At 34.2% G+C, this 20,735-nt stretch overlaps 1 protein-coding gene across 1 annotated transcript in view; it reads right to left on the bottom strand.

Annotated features, from left to right (window-relative positions):
- The window catches only part of LOC139977985 (cell adhesion molecule DSCAM-like), a 94,728-nt gene that overhangs the window by 62,587 nt on the left and 11,406 nt on the right, over positions 1–20,735 (bottom strand). The window contains exon 2 of the mRNA XM_071987876.1: positions 8,870–9,193. Within this exon, the coding sequence (XP_071843977.1) occupies positions 8,870–9,193 (324 nt within the window). The remainder of the gene's footprint in view (positions 1–8,869; positions 9,194–20,735) is intronic.

Raw genomic sequence — 20,735 nt, 5'->3', positions numbered from 1 at the left:
GAGTGAAGTCGACGGTATAGGTTCGACCTGCCATTTTGTAATGTAATATTGCCACTAGAGAAGGTGGAATCTTTTTACTTTCGATTTGTTGTTGTTGTTTTTCATATTTTATAAGATGAATTATTATTTTGTTGTTGACCCATTGTCAGAATAAGGTCATCATGATACGAACTGCAACATTATAGAACATTTACAAACAATATTCCATTGTAAGAAACATGTGCGCATTGTAATCGAAAAACAGAAAAAAAGACAATCAAACTTGACAGTATATGTGGCTGGATGATGTCATAGTTGTTTAGACTTGTTCAAGTCTTTCAGTCTTATGCGTATATAGCACATCAGTACAAGCGTATTATCTCATATATGGAGCTAGTTGCTTCTGTGATTATATGGAAAGTCTTTCATTACACGCATACCAACCAGATACATCAAAGATGACTGTTATGGTCTTTTTTTTTTCTTAAAAAGAAAGCGAAAACGAAAGTTCACTGCCGGCATATAGTAGTGGTTTTATACTGGTTGCCTTGCACAAACACAGTGATAGTATTGGATGTAGGCTATGTATTGTGCATATGTAGTATATGGGGTATAGCTAACTCTCGCGTTTTCATTTACAGTATACAACTTATATAAGTCTTAGATACTCCTTTGCACTGTAAACTGGTGATGAAATAAATGTTATCAAGTTCCTGTAAGAGTTACCCCGACACCGAATATCGTTACCTAGGGTCATGTAACAAACCAAGTTACACATGCATGCACTAACCTATTTGTATGACCAGTCTATATCTGTATAGTTATTAACAACAGCTGCAGAAATAGTTAATTACAACTACAACTATTAAGTAAGGTTCTAACTATATATAACTATATATATAACTATATATAGGCCTATAACGATATATATACATATAACTATATAGCTATATATATAGCTATATATAACTATAACTATATATACATATATAACTATAACTATATGTAACTATATATAACTATATACATATGTATATATATATATAAATACATATATATATATTCCTTTATATATATATTTATATATATATATATATATATATATATATATATATATATATATATATATATATATATATATATATATATATATATATATATATATATATATATACATATATGTACATATATACATATAAAGAACAGAATTATATAATTGCAGTAGTTTGCACAATTTTGGCGGCGCTTCGTCTGTCTGTGAAGGTCTTATAAACTGGCTGTTTCCAGATACCGTGGCGAAGATATTGACTTGCGAGTTACACAACTGCAATTTTCATTAAATATAAATCAGGATTGATCGTCCCCAGTCGTTTTAATATTTTCTACATTTTCCAACTAATTGCTCATTCCGATGTAGTCAAATTTTGACTTTACGGTATGAATATTTCTTTTGTTCAGATATTTTTTTTTTTTTTATCCTTTGTGTGTATATATGTGTGTGTATGGAAAATATCCGTTAACGCTGTGGGTTTTTTTCATCCAACTTTTGCTTTTCATTGTATATAACATGCCTGGATATCAATAACTTTGATTTTTTTTTTCTTTTTCTTTATAAACTTCTTGGAAGCCATAATTTACCTAAAGGGGAAATAAATGCTGAAGAGTAATAAATGCGACGTTAGTGATTACAAATATATAAAGTGATATATAAGACAAGTCCACAACAAATGTACGCTGAGTGCTGCAGTGTTGCCGTGATTATATTTCTCTACCAAGCAATATTGTATATGCCAGATTTTTTTATTATTTATATATATCTTGTTTGATATTTGTATTGCTTGAAAAGACATAGTTCAGCTATATGAAAAATAATAATAATATGTGTGTTCGCGTATGGCAAACATAATCTGTAGACTAAAGTGAGCAAAAAGCATAAATATATACTGAAAAAAAGTATATAGGCTATATATGAAATTTAATATGTCGCACAAGTTAAACTGAATGAAACAAAAACTTCAGAGAATAATATCTTACTTTCAGACAGTTCTAAATAGTCTACAACCCTTCTTCTTGTTAGTATTTTTTTCTCTAATTTTCGTTTTTTTTTTTTTTTTTTTTTTTTTTACTTCTTTTTCTAAATTGGAGAATTTCATATTAACATCTTTCTTTGATTTTATGGCCTAAGCGCAAAACAAAATGAATATTGAAAATAATAGGATAGGTTAACAATGTAAGCCCCCCCAAAATTCTCTTATTTTATTTTTATTTTTAATTTTTTTTTTAATGGAGAATTGCATAATTAACGTCTTTCTTTAATTTTATGGCCTATAAGTGTTAAATATGAATATCACATATTATAGAATAGGTTAATATATATGCATAAGGAAAAACATAATTCCATATTTCTTTAATGTTGTATATAACCCGTACAAAGAAACAGTGACATCACTCTCTTGACAGGTAACTTCATTTTATATCTCTCTTCCTTTCCTTTTTGTCCAAAACCATTTCTCGAGGAGTAGTCAATTTTTAGCGACTCTCTATAACAAGACTTTGGGTGAAAATTGATATATTCATTTAAATTCTTGGGGAGGAGTTTATCAAAATGGGAACAAAATACCGCGTAAAGTATCGCTAGGCACAGGCACGAGTGGCTTTAGCCCATGGGCATAATAACTGAATCCGTCTCTTAACTTGCTCTCTTAGGGACTTTATTCATGTTTCGCGGGTTTTTTTTTTTATTTCATTTTACTTACTTTCTTGCTTTTTCTCAATCTATATCTCTCTCCTATTTTTTTTTTTTTTTGATTCTCTCTTTAATCTTAAATCTTACGGAGTTACATGTCGGGATGAAATTACGCCGCTAAAAATGTAGACCAAAGTGCATGGACAGTGTCTATAGAGTGTATTATTATGGCCAATGTATATACGTATATATAGTTTCTTAACTAGATTGAGACGATGTAATCTATCAAATATTAATACATTTCAAACAGATAATAATAAAATAAAATAAATGACAGACAAAGAAAAATCTGATCATGGAAGAAATTAGACACGTTTTTAAACAATGAAAGTCACAAATTTTCATGAAATACAATTTGATTACAAAATACAGAAACAAAAGGTCAATTATTATTTACAGTGTTTAATTTTGCAAGTTTATTAGCTGCAATCAAGTTTATATCTGTAATCTACTTTATAGCTGAAATCAATTTGATAGCTGTAACCAGGGGCACAATTTCTGTACGGTCGCGGAGAGGGATGGGGGTGGGGGGGGGGGGGGAGCGGGTAAGCTAAGATATTGTGTCGTCCAATGGAGGGGATGTAAGAAGATGGGTGGCCGGTCCCCTTTTGAGGAATTTCGGTGAAATTAATTATTGCTTAGCAAATGCAAAATGGCGATATATAACTTTTGAAATATTGTTGATGAATTTTCGACTGTTTAAGTTGTACCGTACATATAAATTGTTTATCATATAGGTTCTGTACATAATTAATTTTTATTTTAATATTTTGTCCTAAACTAACTCCCCCTCCCCATCCCCGATTATACCGGAAATAGGCTATGCGTTATTGCACCCCTGGTTGTAATTTACGCCATCTACAAGATTCCTTTTTTTTCCAATTATTTAATAACTATCATTTATTCTGTCTGAAAACTATCTAGGTCTAGTATTGTTCCACCACCTCCACCCCTCCCCAACCCCTTCCTTTCCCCAATTCCATTGTCTGCCTGAACCCTTACTCACCCCCCCCCCCTCCGTCAAAGCAAGGTACAACCATGGCAACCAGTTCACAATATGAACGTTTATCCGCCACTATACAGGCAATTTCAAAAGCAAGTAAAGTTATAAATGAAACCATTTGTAATTTCGACATACTCCTATCGATCATAATCGCATACCAGGGTAGCTTCCTAATAAAACGTAATTTTGAGCAAATAACCCAGTGTGTAGCCAACTCTTAACTGAAAAAAAAATCTTTTCTCTTTTTCTTGTTTTGTTTTTTCTTTCTTCAAGGGAACAATCAGACTGAACTTCGCAGATATATTCGACCCTGAAAATGAAGTCCCTGGATATAACCTCTGCAATGTCATTTCAATTAAAGTGTATGTGTGAGTGTGCGAGTGGACGTGTGTGTTATTGTATATTTGTATGTTTTTTTATTGACTTTCTAGTGCTTTTCTAACCAATGCGATACTATATCATTATTACAATGTAATCATAATTATTGTTGATATTTTTGATATTTATTATTTTTATTATTATTACAATTACAATTACAATGACAATGACTATTACTATTACTATTACTAATACTAATATTATTAGTATTATACTATCATCATCATCATCATCATCATCATCATCATCATCATCATCATCATCATCATCATCATCATCACCACCACCACCACCATCACCATCATCATCATCATCATCATCATCATCATCATCATCATCATCATCATCATCATCATCATCATCATCATCATCATCATCATCATCATCAATACTTAATTTGTATTCTTCTATAACTGAATATTACAGGGTATAACTCATTCAAATCGTGATCATGTTACCATGGTTACATCACCACGGTTAACTCGTGGTTAACTCAATACATTTTGTACTCTTTCCGAAATATACAATCTACGTTCACGCCATTATATCAAGAGCCATACTCGGTAAATTTTCCAGCTTAGCATTTTCCCCCCTTCTTACAATCAGTAAAGATCTAATATATTTAAAGCCCTGTGTTGTTTTGTTGTTTTTGCTTGTACCCCCAAACTTCCGGTTCAACATTTTGCCATGGGCTTTGATCAGCTCGTGTGCCTGTCTGCTCTTCATTTTCCTTATCTTTCTCTCTTTCCATCTCTCTCTCTCAATCCCTGTCTCTTCTCTCTGTCTTCATACTTTCTCTGATCACATACAAAAACTAAAGAAAGTTGTCCGTCCATTTTGAAGCAATTTTCTGGACTGTAATGACTGGGATTCCTGGAGTATATGCAAGGATCTCGAAATTAAAATTAATTTTCAAAGATCGTTATGTTTTTCTGTAGTGTTTTGGAAGGATATAAGTAGTTCACCTTTATACCGTGGCAACGTATTATGTACTATGAGTAGTGGTCGGGTATTTTATCCAAACTGTTAAAAACAAATGTAATTTCAAATACTAATTTCCCCAACTTTTTATTTATGATTTATTTATTATTGTCATCTTCAATGAGAGTAGTCCTGCTCAGTGCAGAAGCATTGCTCTCCAGAGGAGCCCTTACACAGGAGCAAGGTCGGGCTGCAGGAGGATTAAAACCTGTTATAAATTAAGGGGTGGCTTTGGAGCCGAGGAATGCGAGGCCCATGCAAGGGTATCTCTGGACTAACTGTCAAAGTTTATGCTGACAAATACGGTATACTGTTGAAGTTTGCAAAAATAACCGCACTGAACTTTATTTTCGTCCGAATGACGATGGACGTGAAACTCACCCATTCTCGAGATATTGACATTTGAAATTGTCAGTTTGTACCGTAAGTGAACTTGAAGCAAACAGGTGTGACGTCAACTCACGTGGTCTTACCATTGGTTATATACTAAAAGTGGTCATAGTCATGTGGTCATATAGTGGTCATACAACAGTAGTGGCAAATTTTTCATCCAATTCCTATACATGACGTTGTCGAGATATTGATAGTTGAAATTTTCCAAAGTTTTGTAAAGTCGTGAACTTGAAGCAAACAGGTTTGACGTCATAGTTGTACTCTAACAGCAAAATGTTTCTTCTCTATTATTATATTGTTTTTCGCTTTATTGTTTGGACTTTTGAATTGGATTAGGGTTTCCAACTTTCCTTAAGTGGATTTGATGTTATCGATACCCACAATGACTTTAGTGTGTTTTCATTATGTTAATACATTACCAATTTTATAGGAGAAAATAGGAAATACATTTTAAAGACAAACATGGACCAAATGTATGTCAGTGTGCATCTATGACATCACACCTGTTTGCTTCTACATTTGTTTACTTTTGGTACAACGCATGTCAGCTCGAAAACGATATGTAGAGGTTGAATGCAAATTTATCCAGGATGCTTATAACATGCTCCACTCTCATCAGCCCCCTCCCACCCCTCCCTTGCCACTCCCCAGAAAAAATCGTCTAGACTATCCATTCAAAGAAATGCTATGTATTATTAGTTCATTTTATATCACAATGTATTCGACGCTTACCAATATCTTCTTCCTTTTTTTAATCTTTCTTTTTATATTACAGTTTTTTTTTTCACTCCTTGTTTTACAGCCGTTCATGGTGACATTTTTATGTCCCTTAATAATAGTTGTAAACGGTCCTAAAAATTGGAATAAGATCAACTTTTAATCTTGTGAAGAAAAAAATTATCTCTGACTTAATAATGGGACATTAGCTCACGTCCCATGCAATAAGCACGACTTTCCAAATAAACTCAAAACTAAATCATATTGCTAATTTTATCAAATGAAAAATAAAAAAAAACAAATGAGTAATGTTCTGTCACGTCAAAATGTCCTATACCAACCAGCTGGCAAAGTAGTTTATAACACAAATAAAGTTGAAAGTCATCCACAATATGGTAAAGAGACTATTATCATCCTATACTACAACAAAGAACGAGAAATGTGGAAAAGGGTGAGAGAAATGTAATTAGCAGAATTCTTGTAGCCTGAGGTCTGTACTAGATGACGTGATCGGTTTGAACCAATCGATGCTACGCTGCACACGGTTCCCCTTATTTGCCTTCGCTGGAATGTCTACTATACCAGCTAGCCGCGAATTGAACGACCCTCACACCACAATGCACTACCATCCCCTAAATCAATCGTGAAGTGATGTGTAAAAATAAGTCAATAAGCTTGGTTTTTGGTAAAGATAAAAAAAAAATATATATATATATATATATATATATGTATATGTATAATAAGAATTCATCTGAGAGTCGAAAAGGGGGGAATGTTGTTTTGTTGCTGGAAAGTATTATAGCTTCTTGTGTGATATTACTCACACGGTTTCCCGTTATGATTACACACACACACCCACACAATGTTTTGAAGTTTGGACAAGCCGTGTCTTTAATGTCTTCACCCCCCCCCCCCCACCCCACCCCATCACATTGTAATAGTTTCGAGGTCCTTGTAAACAATTTAAACTCATTAAATAATATATGGTATAACATCGAATGCCGTTGTGTTTCAAAGAGTCGTGTATTAATCTATGATTGTTAATTTTGTCATAATAAAGCATATCTCTATTCGGTCTATTTACGAAATTCCTTTCATCTTAAAGCAAGCTACTTACTAAAATCACAAACCGTAACGATGACTTCATTAGCTTCGAAAGATAAGGGAGAAATCAGTCATTATAATTTGTATTGTTTATACTGTAGGACAACTAGTCGCTCGTTTGAATGTTGGTAGTATACATGGCCAACCCTCACGTTACATTGTAGCCCCTCGAGCAAGCCTCAGTCCTGCATCTCATTTTGTGGTATGTGTTAGAGTTAATACTGTTGCCCTTGTGTTCACCTCGTGTTGTGGTCTGTGCCAGAGTTAACACTGTTACCCTTGTGTCCACCTCATGTTGTGGTCTGCATCAGAGTTAACACTGTTGCCCCTGTGTTCACCTCGTGTGTGCTGTGTGCCAGAGTTAATACTTGTTGCCCTTGTGTTCACCTCGTGTTGTCGTCTGCATCAGAGTTAACACTGTTACCCCTGTGTTCACCTCGTGTGTGCTGTGTGCCAGAGTTAACACTGTTGCCCTTGTGTTCACCTCGTGTTGTGGTCTGTATCAGAGTTAGCAATGTTTCCCTTGTGTTCACCTCGTGTAGTGGTCTGTGTTAGAGTTAACAATGTTCCCCTTGTGCTCACCTCGTGTTGTGGTCTATGTTAGAGTTAACACCGTTGTTCATGCGTTCACCTCGTGTGTGTGTTCACCTCGGGTGGTTCTCGGGCCAGTGTTCGTCCCATGCTTCCAGTGCAACAGGCTTTGGTATACCACAGCTCGAAGTAAGTCCCTGTCATGGCAGTTCGGTGTTGTTCATATATAGGCACACAAAGTGTCCCCCTTCGCGTTCCATATAACAGTGCTTTACACTCTGTTGTTGACCATCGTAACCGCGATACATGCAACAACCTCCTCTCTTTCCAAAACTTTGGATTTGATTTGACCATATAAAGAGAGTGACAACAATTTACCACAATTTTACCCAAATTTCTAGACCAAAAAATGGGACATTTGGGAAAACCTCAGTGGTTCCTTTAACTGTTTACGTTTCTTTGAGTCACAAGGCAGAAGGAGAGGAAGAAAACAAAAAAGGCAAGCGACTGGAAACTGATTTCAAAGTGTCTGGTTCGATGTCTCTTTGAAAGAATGAAAGACCCGTGGTGGATTGATTAGTTGTTTGTTAGTTTTCTTAAGTGTCCTTCAAGAGGCCGAAGGATCAATAACCCTTTTCCGGTTTGTTTTATGAACAGTTATCATAGCCAAACCTCAATTATAGTCTAAATAAGACGTTAAAACCCATAACTAAGCCTACATAAAATGAACGAATAACAAATTTTACAAGAACCGTTTTTCTTTTACATTTTTGGCGACCCAAAAGAGAAAGATACACACATATATGTATATATATCTACATATATATACATACATTTTACGTAAGATGTACGATTTAATGATACATATCTCCTTATAATATTCACACACCCTGCATGGCCCAGAGTCGGCTGCAACCACACCAAGTCCACACCCCCCATCTTTATAAAAAAAACATGCTGCATCCCCACCCACGGGGGACAACAAAATGACGTAACATAAATAAACAACAGAGGTATACATTTTCTATTAAACTTACCTGCATTAATTCTGATATCCGGGCTTCTTATGGAGCCTACAGCGTTACGGGCGATACATCTGTATATTCCAGCACTGGAAGTATAGTTACCAGTCGTGATTCGGTGGAAGGTTATAGTCCCGTTACTGTCCACGGTGCGTATGTTCGGCTGAGACTCTATGAGTACGCCCTCAGTATCTACCCACTGTATGGCAGGGGTTGGATTGCCAAAGACACTACACGTGAGTTTCCCGCCGCGGTCTTCCGAATAATCGAAACGTGACGGGGGCACACTGACAAAAACTGGACCCTTCAGTTGCTCGTTTGCAAGACTCTCATCGGAAACTGTTTTTTTTTTTTTTAAAGGATGAAAAGAAAATGAACAAACAGTTACCACATATAAGGAATAAGATTATAGCAAATTAAGCAGATTTAGAACTTTTTTAAAAATGGCGCCCCTGCAATTTGTTGGAAAAAACAAAGTATATGATACTATACAAAATAGAGTTTAAATAAACATTTCTGTTTACGCGGCTAAAGAGTTACAATTTTGCTTTGCGCAATCCGCAGCGATTGACGAGTGACGTCATAAATAATCAAGGTGAGGGCACCCTCTAAATATTTTGCTATACGACCAGGCGGAATTTTATGTTACAGTTTTACATGTTTCATGTTGTTTGTAACCAAACAAGAAACTACGATAGACTTATCTAGAATAAGGAAAACCTACACAAAATATAACATTTATATATAATACGAAAAACAAAAGCGAACACAATCTAACAGTAGTTTGTTTTGACTATCCGTATAAAATTGTGAAATGTATATGGTCATAACATATTAACACTACATACACACAATATAACAGATGTATGTATGACGAATGGAGAGAAAAAAGCAATATGTTATGACTTTAAGTTTAAAATAAGAACAAAATGTAAATGGTCATAACATATTAGAAAACGAAGTACGAAAAATATGAGACTGACATGCTATGACCACTTATGAAATGTACTTTTTTGGGGTTTTGTTATGCCATAACATATAAGTATTAGATGCACAAAATATAACATTAACAGTTTCCCCTATAGTCTGCACTATATTAATAACAAGTTTCACGGTGTGACCTATTCACAAATTTTCACTAACTTTTTTATGCTCTAACTTAGTCTAATTTCGAGCTGTAAATTTCCTCCTTAACCTCGGCCTCGACATATCGTGATACGTTGTCAGTGTTCATCGCCTATAAAGTTGAATTAAGCTTTACAAAAAAAAAAAAATAGCGAAGAAAAAAAAAAAAAAGCGTCTTCTTCGAGAATATTTGACTTCCCTTATCGCCTCGGGGAAGAATATTAGAGAGAAAACATTGTCAGTTATATAGTGCAACATTGATATCTCGTTCATGTAAGCCACAAATTGCAAGGCTTAAATCTCTTTCTCTCCCTCACTCTCGTATTTTGCTTGAAAGAACAATATCGGAGAATGGAACCTCGTCATGGTGATGCGCGTTTATTACTTAACAGAAAGTACGGTAGCTTTGTGGCGCCTGAAGGGTGAAAAATATGTTACTTCGGTCAGTAAAGTCGGTGGTTTGTTCCAGCAGAGATATATAAACATTGAACAAGGAAATAATAATTAGACGACCACTGAATATTTTAATATTAATTTTCTAGTTTCGGGTCATAATTTAACTTCTTAATTGTTTGCTCATATTTACAACAACCGTGTTTATCACTTTAAATCATTTTGGTCGCTACTTTATTTTGCTAGCAATACGTAATCATTACGGCCTTTTTTGTGTCTTTTCAATTAATTGAACACCTTCATCGCAATTTTCTTTAACCAACTTAAAATCAAAACATAAATATAACATAAACAGATAAACAAAATGATGTTTCGGATGACATGTTCAACATTCTATACTTTTTGGATTATAAGTTCCAAATATTCGGTTTAAAATGTGTTATTACCAAAATAAAGTGACGAAACCTGTAAAAGCAAAGTAATATCTTATCTGTTTACTAAAAACAAAACAAAAACAAGGAATGGTTTATAGTCAATTGTGCATTATTGCCTTTTTATGTTCAAACATATTCAAACATAATATTAGCATCTATCTATGTAAGTGGTTTGACACATCTCTAGGTTCAAACACATAGTCAAATATACTTGTTACATACCGTACTCCTTATAAGTATGTTGACATAATATTTATGTTCAAACATATACTTAAACATATATGTTTACATACTGATCTTGATCTGTTTTGTGTTATTCTATTAACAAGGCACGTCAGAAGTCGATATATCCCCGATCATTCGCAACAGCATGAAGAGATGTTATAATGCTTTTGTCTCTTCTCTGTCCATCATTCTCTGTTTTTGTTTTATTACTTGTTCTACTATTGTTCTGACGAAAAGTAAACGACCTCTTGAAATCTGCATGTCTAGTTCATATGAAATTAAAGTTTCTATGGCACCTTATCCACACACCAAAAAAGGGAAGAAAATGTGGGGGGGGGGGAAGTAATAATAAGATCATTCTCTCGTTTTCCATCTCGTTTTCAGCTTCTTCTTTTTCCTCCCCAAGTCATCTCCTCTTCCCCTTACTCTCTCGATCCTTTAAAGACAAGACTCCGGAGAAGCAAAAGTCCAAAGAAAATAAACCGCCAAGGAAATTTAATCGAGTTGGCCGTCGTGGTAGATTACAGCAAGGGTTTTTCATAACTTATATCAGAAGAGAGAAGGCAATTTTACTGTTACCTGTCTGTAATTATCTCACGCCTGGGAAATTAGGAGAATAAATCCATGCTACGGGGTAAAAATCCTGTCCTTATCGCAAACCTTGCTATGATTTTAGTTTCACCTTTTTTTTCTCTTCTCCCTCTCCTTCTTCTTCTTCGTTTTTATTCTTTGTTTCTTTTCTTGTAGCTTACTCATACTTTTCATAAAGAACCAGCCATGCTGTCTTGTTATTGGGTAAGAGGATTCCCAAAGCCCTTATCATCGGAAGTGGCTACGAGTTAGAGTAAATTACAGAGTGTGTGTGTGTGTGTGTGTATATATATATATATATATATATATATATATATATTTATGAATGAGTTTAGGCTGATGCTATGTCGGTATGTATAGTGTGTCCTTAGACCCGGGGTACTACACAATAGCACACTATAGATACATTGGAGAAGTATAAGGATGAGTTTAGGGAGACATATGTTTATTACAACGAAGCGAAAGGGAAAAAACGAAAGTTGAGGAGCACTTGCCTTTTCATATCTTTTCATATATATATATATATATTTTTTTTTTTTTTTTTTTTTTTGTAAATCTAAATATATTTTTAAATTATAAAAATATGTTAACTTTTTAAATATTCTGACATGGGAAAAACACACAGATTTATAGTCAAGACTATATTGTTATCGTTAATTCAACGTTTTAGAAAACAAATGTTGTTTAATACAGAGAAAAGTAGACCAGCCGGGTACTCGGAAGGGACACTTTTCTTGGGATCATGATGTCTGCAAACATTAAAGATGCATTCTTTTGGTAACATGATACTTGGGCTTATAATCGTGTTACTATATATATACAATGGATTTTGTGGGGTTTAAATGAAACTAACTTCATAGGATATATACTAGAGTAACGCATCCAGCCGTTTTAATTACCGAACCTCTTAAATTCTGGTATATATTTTTTTTTATTTTAGGAAAGATTAATTAATTTAGCCTGCACTATAGGAACCAAAATTGTTTTCTTTTTTAGTTTAATTATTAATTATTTTCTTGACCTTGTGTTACTTTTAATTAACATATTAATATCGCTTATAGTCCTTCCATTTTTTCTTTTTTTGATAGAGCTTAACAAGGGACAATGCGTCAACAAATGTTCAGTGTTCAAAAAAATCTTTGATTAATGTTTTCGTAACTTCAGACTAATTAAGATTTTAAATTTTTTAAATTCACCTCTTTGTTATCACCGCCAGTCTTTATTAATTAAAATTTACAGCAACTAATGAAGATATGGCACTGAATTAAAGTTTCTCATTCGACGGCTGTGAGCAGTTCCCAGACTACTTATTAATCAATTAAATAGGTAAACAATGCAGTCAACTATTAACATTGAAACCGTGGTATCTCTGTTCTACATAAAAAAAAAAAATTACATGCTGATATCTCGTTATACAAAGTTAATTACACAAATTGGCTTCGGTCAATTATGGTTTTTTCGTTTTTGTTTTTTGAAGTACATTCGTAAAAGAGATTTGTAAGATGCTTATACGTTATACCATAATGTAAATTTGTTATCTTAAAGACAGGCTACTTTACCTCACGAAGCCTGCAGCGACTCCATGCGGTAGAGCCCTATCTAAGATATATACCACACTATACCCCGCTCCCATAGAAGATGGAGGTATGCATATTTACCTTGTGTTACACCTTAAACTAACTTATCACAATTCTTCCATGATTCGATTCCAACACATTATATTATAGCTTAAAGGAGATACATACCCAACCATTACCATAGATATATATCATATAGAGATGACAGTCATGGACAACTTCCCCCAAATAGCTTCATTTAGGAGACATAGAGCTAAGGTATATTCACACACAAGGTGGAACGACTTGATCAAGTTTAAATATGACATCAACGAACCACATCTGTTTTAATTGTTTGGGTTTTTTTTCCTTGGTTTATTATAATGTTTATTTTATGTAATGAAGATGGGGTGTGCCCACATTGAATCTAAAATAATGCACCCCTAAAAATGACTTAATAATGACGTCGGTTTTAACAACAGGGGTAACGTTCCAACTAGAAAATATGGAAAGATAAGCAACTAGAAATTATAATGTGTCAGATAGAGGTAGCACCAATGACATCATAGATTTATAAAATGGTATCTCCCAGACATGACCTTTAAACTTCTTTTCTGTTTGGATGACTTCTTCTTCACAAAGTTCCCTGTCATTTAAACCAAGAGGTGATGATTGGGTTTGTGTTCCCTGGAACTCTTCTATAAGGTATCATCTCGAAATAATCAAGATATTATTATAGTGACATTGTTCGCATTCTATTGTTACATTCTGTTTTCTGTTTCCATGCGAGTGACTAATACAACCATATACTGCATAAGTAAACACATTTATCAGAATAGATATGATTAATTTCATTAATTAATCAATCCATTAATCAATTAATTATTTGTAAATTAGCAATGTTTGAACAATCAAACATAAGTCGATTCCAGTTACCCCATCAGCAAAACTTTAAACTCTCCTATAGTTCAAAATCCACAACAACAGAACCGGCCCTATACATATATATTAAAACCCCAAAATCAAAAAATCAAAAAGATAATAATTATGACAAGGAACTATTGCAGAATATTCCATTTTTGTTTATTAGCTCTTCATCGTATCCCAGTCTTTTTCGTTTATACGCCATGACTCGTTCCCTTTAAACTATTTGAAAGTAAACAAAACACGCGCTGATAGTGCGACTGAATATAGCAAGAGTTTGTCGGACCAATTTGGAAAATGAGAAAAGTGATCAAAGACCTTTATCGCGTCCCAAGCAATTGTTGAGATTTACTGTAACGTAACCAATATGCATACTTCAATCAATGTTGTTTGATGACGTCATAGCCTGGATATATATATGCATGCATGCCAACTAGAAACGGCGTGAAGGTCTGATGGTATATTCACTGCAGGGCTGCTGCCCTTGTTATGAAATGTATAGGCTACCGGTAGATACGAGCTTACACGACGAAAACCGAAGTATCGAACGGATTGAATTGGGTGGGGTATTTTGAGTTAAGAAGGTAGAAAATATAGATAATATGATTATTAGTTGATATATATATATATATATATATATATATATATATATATATATATATATATATATATTTATATATATATATATATATATATATATATATATATATATATATATATATCAGCTAATAATCATATTATGTATATTTATATACATATATATCTCATAAATTTCCTTTATCTTATTTATCATTTGTACTTCAAGTACATTCTTTAGCATTTTCTTCAATTTTAATTTTTCCAAAGTTATGTAATATTAAAACGGTTACAGAAAATTGAAACAAAAGAAAACATTGTTCTTTTTTTCTTGTGCGTGTGTGACAATTACAGATTTTAACCTACACCTAAAATTTGGCTCATTATAAGTAAATAAAATTAATTTTTATTCCAGTAAATTTATATCTCAACAAAACGAGACTGAATTGAACGACCCAGCGAACGACTTTACACCATTTTCTTTCTTTTTTCATTCCTCTTTTTTTTCATCTATATTATTTTTTATTAATTTTTGTATTAATTTTTTTTTTTTTGGAACTTAACTATCTGTTTTAAACTTGATGCAAAGACGGAACATAACAGACGAGGTAAAGTTCACGTGGTAACGGATACCTTTGCGGTTGGGAAAGGTGGAATTAAATCGCTTTTTAGTAATGAAATAGATTTTTTCAGTCGCCATTCCCCTTGCGCGGTAGTGTGACGTAACTTGATAATGGTCGAAGAGTCTAAAGTTCCTTGGCGATGAAAAGTGTCACCATCGTACGTGTCCCATCCCCAACCATCCACACTTTTTCTACGTTTCTATCTCTATATCTCTCTTTTTTTTATTATTTCAATATAAGGAAGGTTAAAAACATGATAAAGAATTCATTCACCCTATTCTGCTCAGTTGTCACATGAGATTTGTAGGTCACAAATCGGGAACCTAAATAAGGAATCTTTTTTTTTCTCAAAAAAAAAAGATATTCTCAAATTTCTACCAATGACGCGATTGCATATACATATAATCTTATTTTATTGCCATATTGAAAATTCATACCGAATATCTTAGTTTTTTAAAGTCATGGGGGTTTAGGCTAAGTATTTAAGATATTGGCATATTACAAAGCAGTTCGGGTAGCGTATTTTTTTTTCCCAGGACGAACGTGGGTTTCAGGTTTTTCAGGAATTTACAAATTCCTTTGAAATCAGAGTTAAGGTTTAGAAAGTGGGTTAGGGATCCTCTTTCAACGAATATGAAGGATTGTCGTTCATAATCTGGGGTCAAAACTAGGAAAAAAGATTCAGAACATGTTTTTTGAAAAAGCGTCACATGTTTTGAATCCAGGGAATTGATTGGCCGATGCCCACGTTCGTCCTGGGAAAAAAAAATACGCGTTCGGGTATCATCATACCACATATTTCAAGGTATATTGTATTGGCCCCAAATATGCTAGATATTCAAATATGGTCACCTTTGGTCAAAATTCTTTAACTGGTTTTTATTACAACCTTCGATGGAATTTTCGTCAATGGGGACATTCAGTCATCTTGAGTGTTCCTTTTAAAAAATGTCTGAGAACAATTTGGAGAGTAAAGACCTCAAGTAAAGTACTTTTGGAAAACTTCTAGCAAATATAGCGTGCTATAATTTGGAGCCTATACTGACTATACCTTTAAAAGGCCTACTAAACTTTTGCCCTTTGCTGAACTTATTTTGGTGACAGATCTTATGAATTTGTCTGATAATTTTGATAACCAGTGGTTGTAATAATTCATGTAAATTCAAACTGACTGGCGATTGAATCCTTACGAGTATACCCGCATTCTAGGAAAAGTTGATTGTACTCGTGCTAAGTAAATGTGCTACTTCCAAATTAACAAACGAGAATTTTACTGGTAGTCGGGTACTAAAGGTGTACTTGTTAGTATCACATGCCTAGATTTCTTCACTGACACGCGTGACCATTAGTGTAATGTTACATACACGTGCTGAATATTTTCTCTCTGTAAAACAAAACGTACAATACGTTGGTAAATAACCTTACCAGTTTAATGGTATATAAACTACATAGTCCCATTCGTTCCATGCTAAAATAAATAATAATTTAGGTTCCTTCTGTACAGTGCTAAATTTTCATTGCCTTTTTTTCGACTTGGTTAGTTTCTCTTGTAGTGGATTAATACAAACAAAATCAGTAAATTAGTTTTCTCGTTATAGTCCTTTGGTTTACAAAATGAGATATTTACACTGTTCAATTTACAGACCTTTAGAAATTACTCTGTCTTCCTGCCGAAATAACGGACCCTCACTGTGGCAATTGCAGACGTCTCACAATTGCTGCCACATTCACACATCTTTAATGTCACTTCTCGCAGTTATAAATCTTTTGGCGCTGTCACAATTACTTATCTCTATTGTCACACTTACAGATCGTTACTGTCATAACTGCATATCTCGTTGTCACAACTACGAATATTTACTGTCACAGTCACAAAAAAGGTTTTGCATTGTCATACTAGCTACAGGTTTTTAATGTGACATTTGCACTTTCTGTTGCAATGTCGCAATGACGTATTACTCTTTCTACTGTACAGATCGTTAGTGTCACAACTTATATATCTCGTTGTCACAATACGGATCCCTAATGTCACATTCACAAAAAAAAAGCTTTGCATTGTCACAGTTACAGATCTTTAATGTGACATTTGCACTTTCTGTTGCAATGTCGCAATTTACGTATCACTCTTTGCCCATCACAGATCGTAACTGTCACAACCTACATATCTTTAGTATCACACACAATGACATCGGATACTTACTGTCACATCACATATCTCGACTGTCACGTTCGCATATTTCCGCATTGTCATCCGCATTGTGACATTTGCAGGGTTTTGCATTCTCACGGTTACATATCTGACTCGTCACATTTAAAAATCTTTACTGTCACAACGAGCTAAATTTTCTGTCACAAATACAGGTCACCATATACTGTCACAACTACATTATCCTTTTGCCACGATAACAAATAATCAGTGTCACAATTACAGATCAAGTTAACTGTCGCAGTTATTATCGAGCATCACGTGATCTATTGCATTCATTTCTGAGGCTTTTGAGCAATCTGGGTACCCCGAATCTTATCAGAACCAAAAAAAGTGAAAAAAAAAACCCAAAAGAGGCCGTTAATACTTTTGCATTGATTTGCCTGACGTCAGAATAGATCATGGTGAAATTCGTGACATATCCCGTCAAATTTACAGATCACCGCTTATAACACTTTAAGAGAATTCTAACTGTATACAATACGTGATCGTTTCTCCATTCTATCTGCTTCTATCTCCATCTTCAAGTTGTGACATATTCTGTCACAATTATAAACTTACTAAACATGTAGTGTGTGGGCGCATGACGTCACGAGACGTCTTTTTTTCCCATCCTCTCTCTCTCTCTTTTCCCCTCTTCATCTCCGTCTGTTTTTCTGTCTCTCTTTCTATTTTCTCCTCTAATTATTCTCTCTCTGTTTTATTTTTCCTTTTTTTTTTTGGAAAATTCTTTGACATACTCGTTCACACTTACAGACTCATTGGTTCAGTTTCCATTTTAAACTCGTGGGTACATTATGTCACTTTTAAACAAGATTCGAAACTTTGAGGTAGATTGTAACCCGACACGACGTAATTTTCATTAAGCGCAAATACACGTCGCAGGTTAAAGCCAAACAGGGATTGATTATGGCACGACGAAGTGCAACTTGCCGTCAAAACTCATTTCATTAAAACGTGCAGATCTTCCAAAAACATTAAAATCTTTCAGACTTTCCAGTGTAAATCAGGGTTCTACTGCTGAGGTGTCGTAAATTTCGCTAATGAAATTGCGCTGCAGCTAAGCGCCGATATTACGGAGGTATGTGCGTACCATTGTCAAAATAGTACAGATTCAGATTGAGAGTGTAACTCAAATTCAATAATTCAATACCAGTCGTTCTTTGTTGCTTATGTGGCTATCTTCTTTCCTTTTTTTCTTCTTTTTTATTCTATTTTCTCTGTCTCCCTTTCTCTTGCTTATAAATCTTTGATGAAAACAATTACTTCATTATTTCAGTGTGGTTGCGTCGTCAAAGCACAGTTCACGAAAAGAACACAATATAGCCCGTCCTTGAGTGACTTTCACAAATACCAAACGAAAAAACTGGCAGAGAAAACGAAGCTGATTTTACAGCAACGAATTATGAATAACAAATAACTATAGTTGCGTATATGTCAAATATAAATATAAAACTAATCTCATTTTAGGTTTTGAAAAATTAAGCTCAAATTTCTACATAAGTAATTTTCATACCAAAACCTAGTGTCTAATATATTGCGTGTTTAAGTTTCCAACATAGGGCAGTTTGTTTCAACTTTAATCATTTATCTCTGTCTTTAGTCTCGGATTATGTAAGACGCTGGTAGCCTTCAGGACTATTGCCACGGTAATACTGTTCAAAGATAAGTTTGTGTACTCTCTCCGTGTTCGCCTATGAAGCCTAACGTTATAACATCTGAGTCTTTCTTGGACTACATCTCAAATGTGCATCCATCCATGCCCCTTCCATAGACAGGACACATTGGACCAGGTATACTTTAGTATATAAGTAGCAACACACAAAAATGGCACTTAGAGATATCCGTACTAAGTGAAGAGCGCGCCAACTATTTTCTTGCTTCTCGCTTATTGCCGCGAGACCGCCAAATTATGTTACTCCGATGGTGCTTGTAAGAAATGCTTCTGTGTTTAATACAGTCTTTTTTTCCCTCCTTATTCTTCTTCGTCAAGATCTTAAACCTCTCTCTTTGATTAAGTGCTTGGATACATATGACAAGATGAAGTTAAAACCTGTGTCAAGCGTCGAGGTTGACCAGAAATGAGGCAGGCAAATTGCCAGAATAAATTTCTGCCATTTTCAAGGTAAAAGAGTGTATTTTATTTTTTTAAGGGTATGTGTGATATTATTGTACATTATTTATTGACACTGATAAGGCGAGGGTGAAAAGACTAAACGACTTTTAAATGATTATCATTATTAAAATTAACGTAATATGAAATGATGTTTGTGGATCATAAATTTATGTTACACAAAGGACTAACGTCATAACATCAATTATAATTATGCTTGGTTACTTCTTCATTTTGTTTTTTGTAATTTCCACTCATTCGTCATGTGATACTTCAAAAATAAGTTTGTGAATATGTTTATGAATCATAAAACTCCCGATGAATACGTAACAAAGTATCGCCTACTATCCTAAAAATAAATGGAGACGATAATTTAGCGCCCCCACCCCGCCCCTCCCCTCACAAAAAAAAAGCGAACCAATAAATTTTAAAAATAATGCAGGTCAACTTTTGAACCTAAAACAGATGCATTTTTAAAGTTAAACATCCTACGCCGATCTGAGTAATGCATTGTATGGCCAGTTCACTCATACTTGAGCAAACTGGGATGCGATATATCCGATGACGTTTCTGCACGTCATAAAACCCCCATTATAAGGCAGCTAATTTGCATATAGTCTGTTCAATATTCATTAATGAACGTCGTATTTGTTCATCTATCTATTTTGGCCATTTTAATCAGTGTAACAAAAAGTTTATGGAAAACAAATTGGTCAAATTCCTACGAAATTTGGTAATTTATCGTTAATTTGAGATCTTCCAGTGAAAAAGAACAAAAATATAAAAATAAAAACAAGTGTGAACTTGCCTAATGCAACACTCGATAAACTATCAATGTAATTCCAAAAACGTAGCACATTTACTATTTGTGGGGTGGGCGTCCATGGTGCACCATTCCACTGACAATTTAAGAGCGAAATCTTACACATTTAGTTCTAAATAGAGTGAGTGAAACCACCACCATGCACACTTCATTAGAAGTGAAATTCCACTTCTCAAAAGGAGTGATTCATCCTGGTCAAATCTATACAAGAGTAATAGAGTCACTCTTTGGACTGAATAGAGTATTTTAGTGTAATAGTTAATGTTGCAAGCTGTGTTATCGATTGAACACA

The sequence above is a fragment of the Apostichopus japonicus genome, chromosome 12 (assembly GCF_037975245.1).
Source record: "Apostichopus japonicus isolate 1M-3 chromosome 12, ASM3797524v1, whole genome shotgun sequence".
Classification (NCBI taxonomy): domain Eukaryota; kingdom Metazoa; phylum Echinodermata; class Holothuroidea; order Aspidochirotida; family Stichopodidae; genus Apostichopus; species Apostichopus japonicus.
The sequence above is the reverse complement of the archived record's forward strand: the minus strand, read 5'-3'. Positions and strand labels throughout refer to the sequence as shown.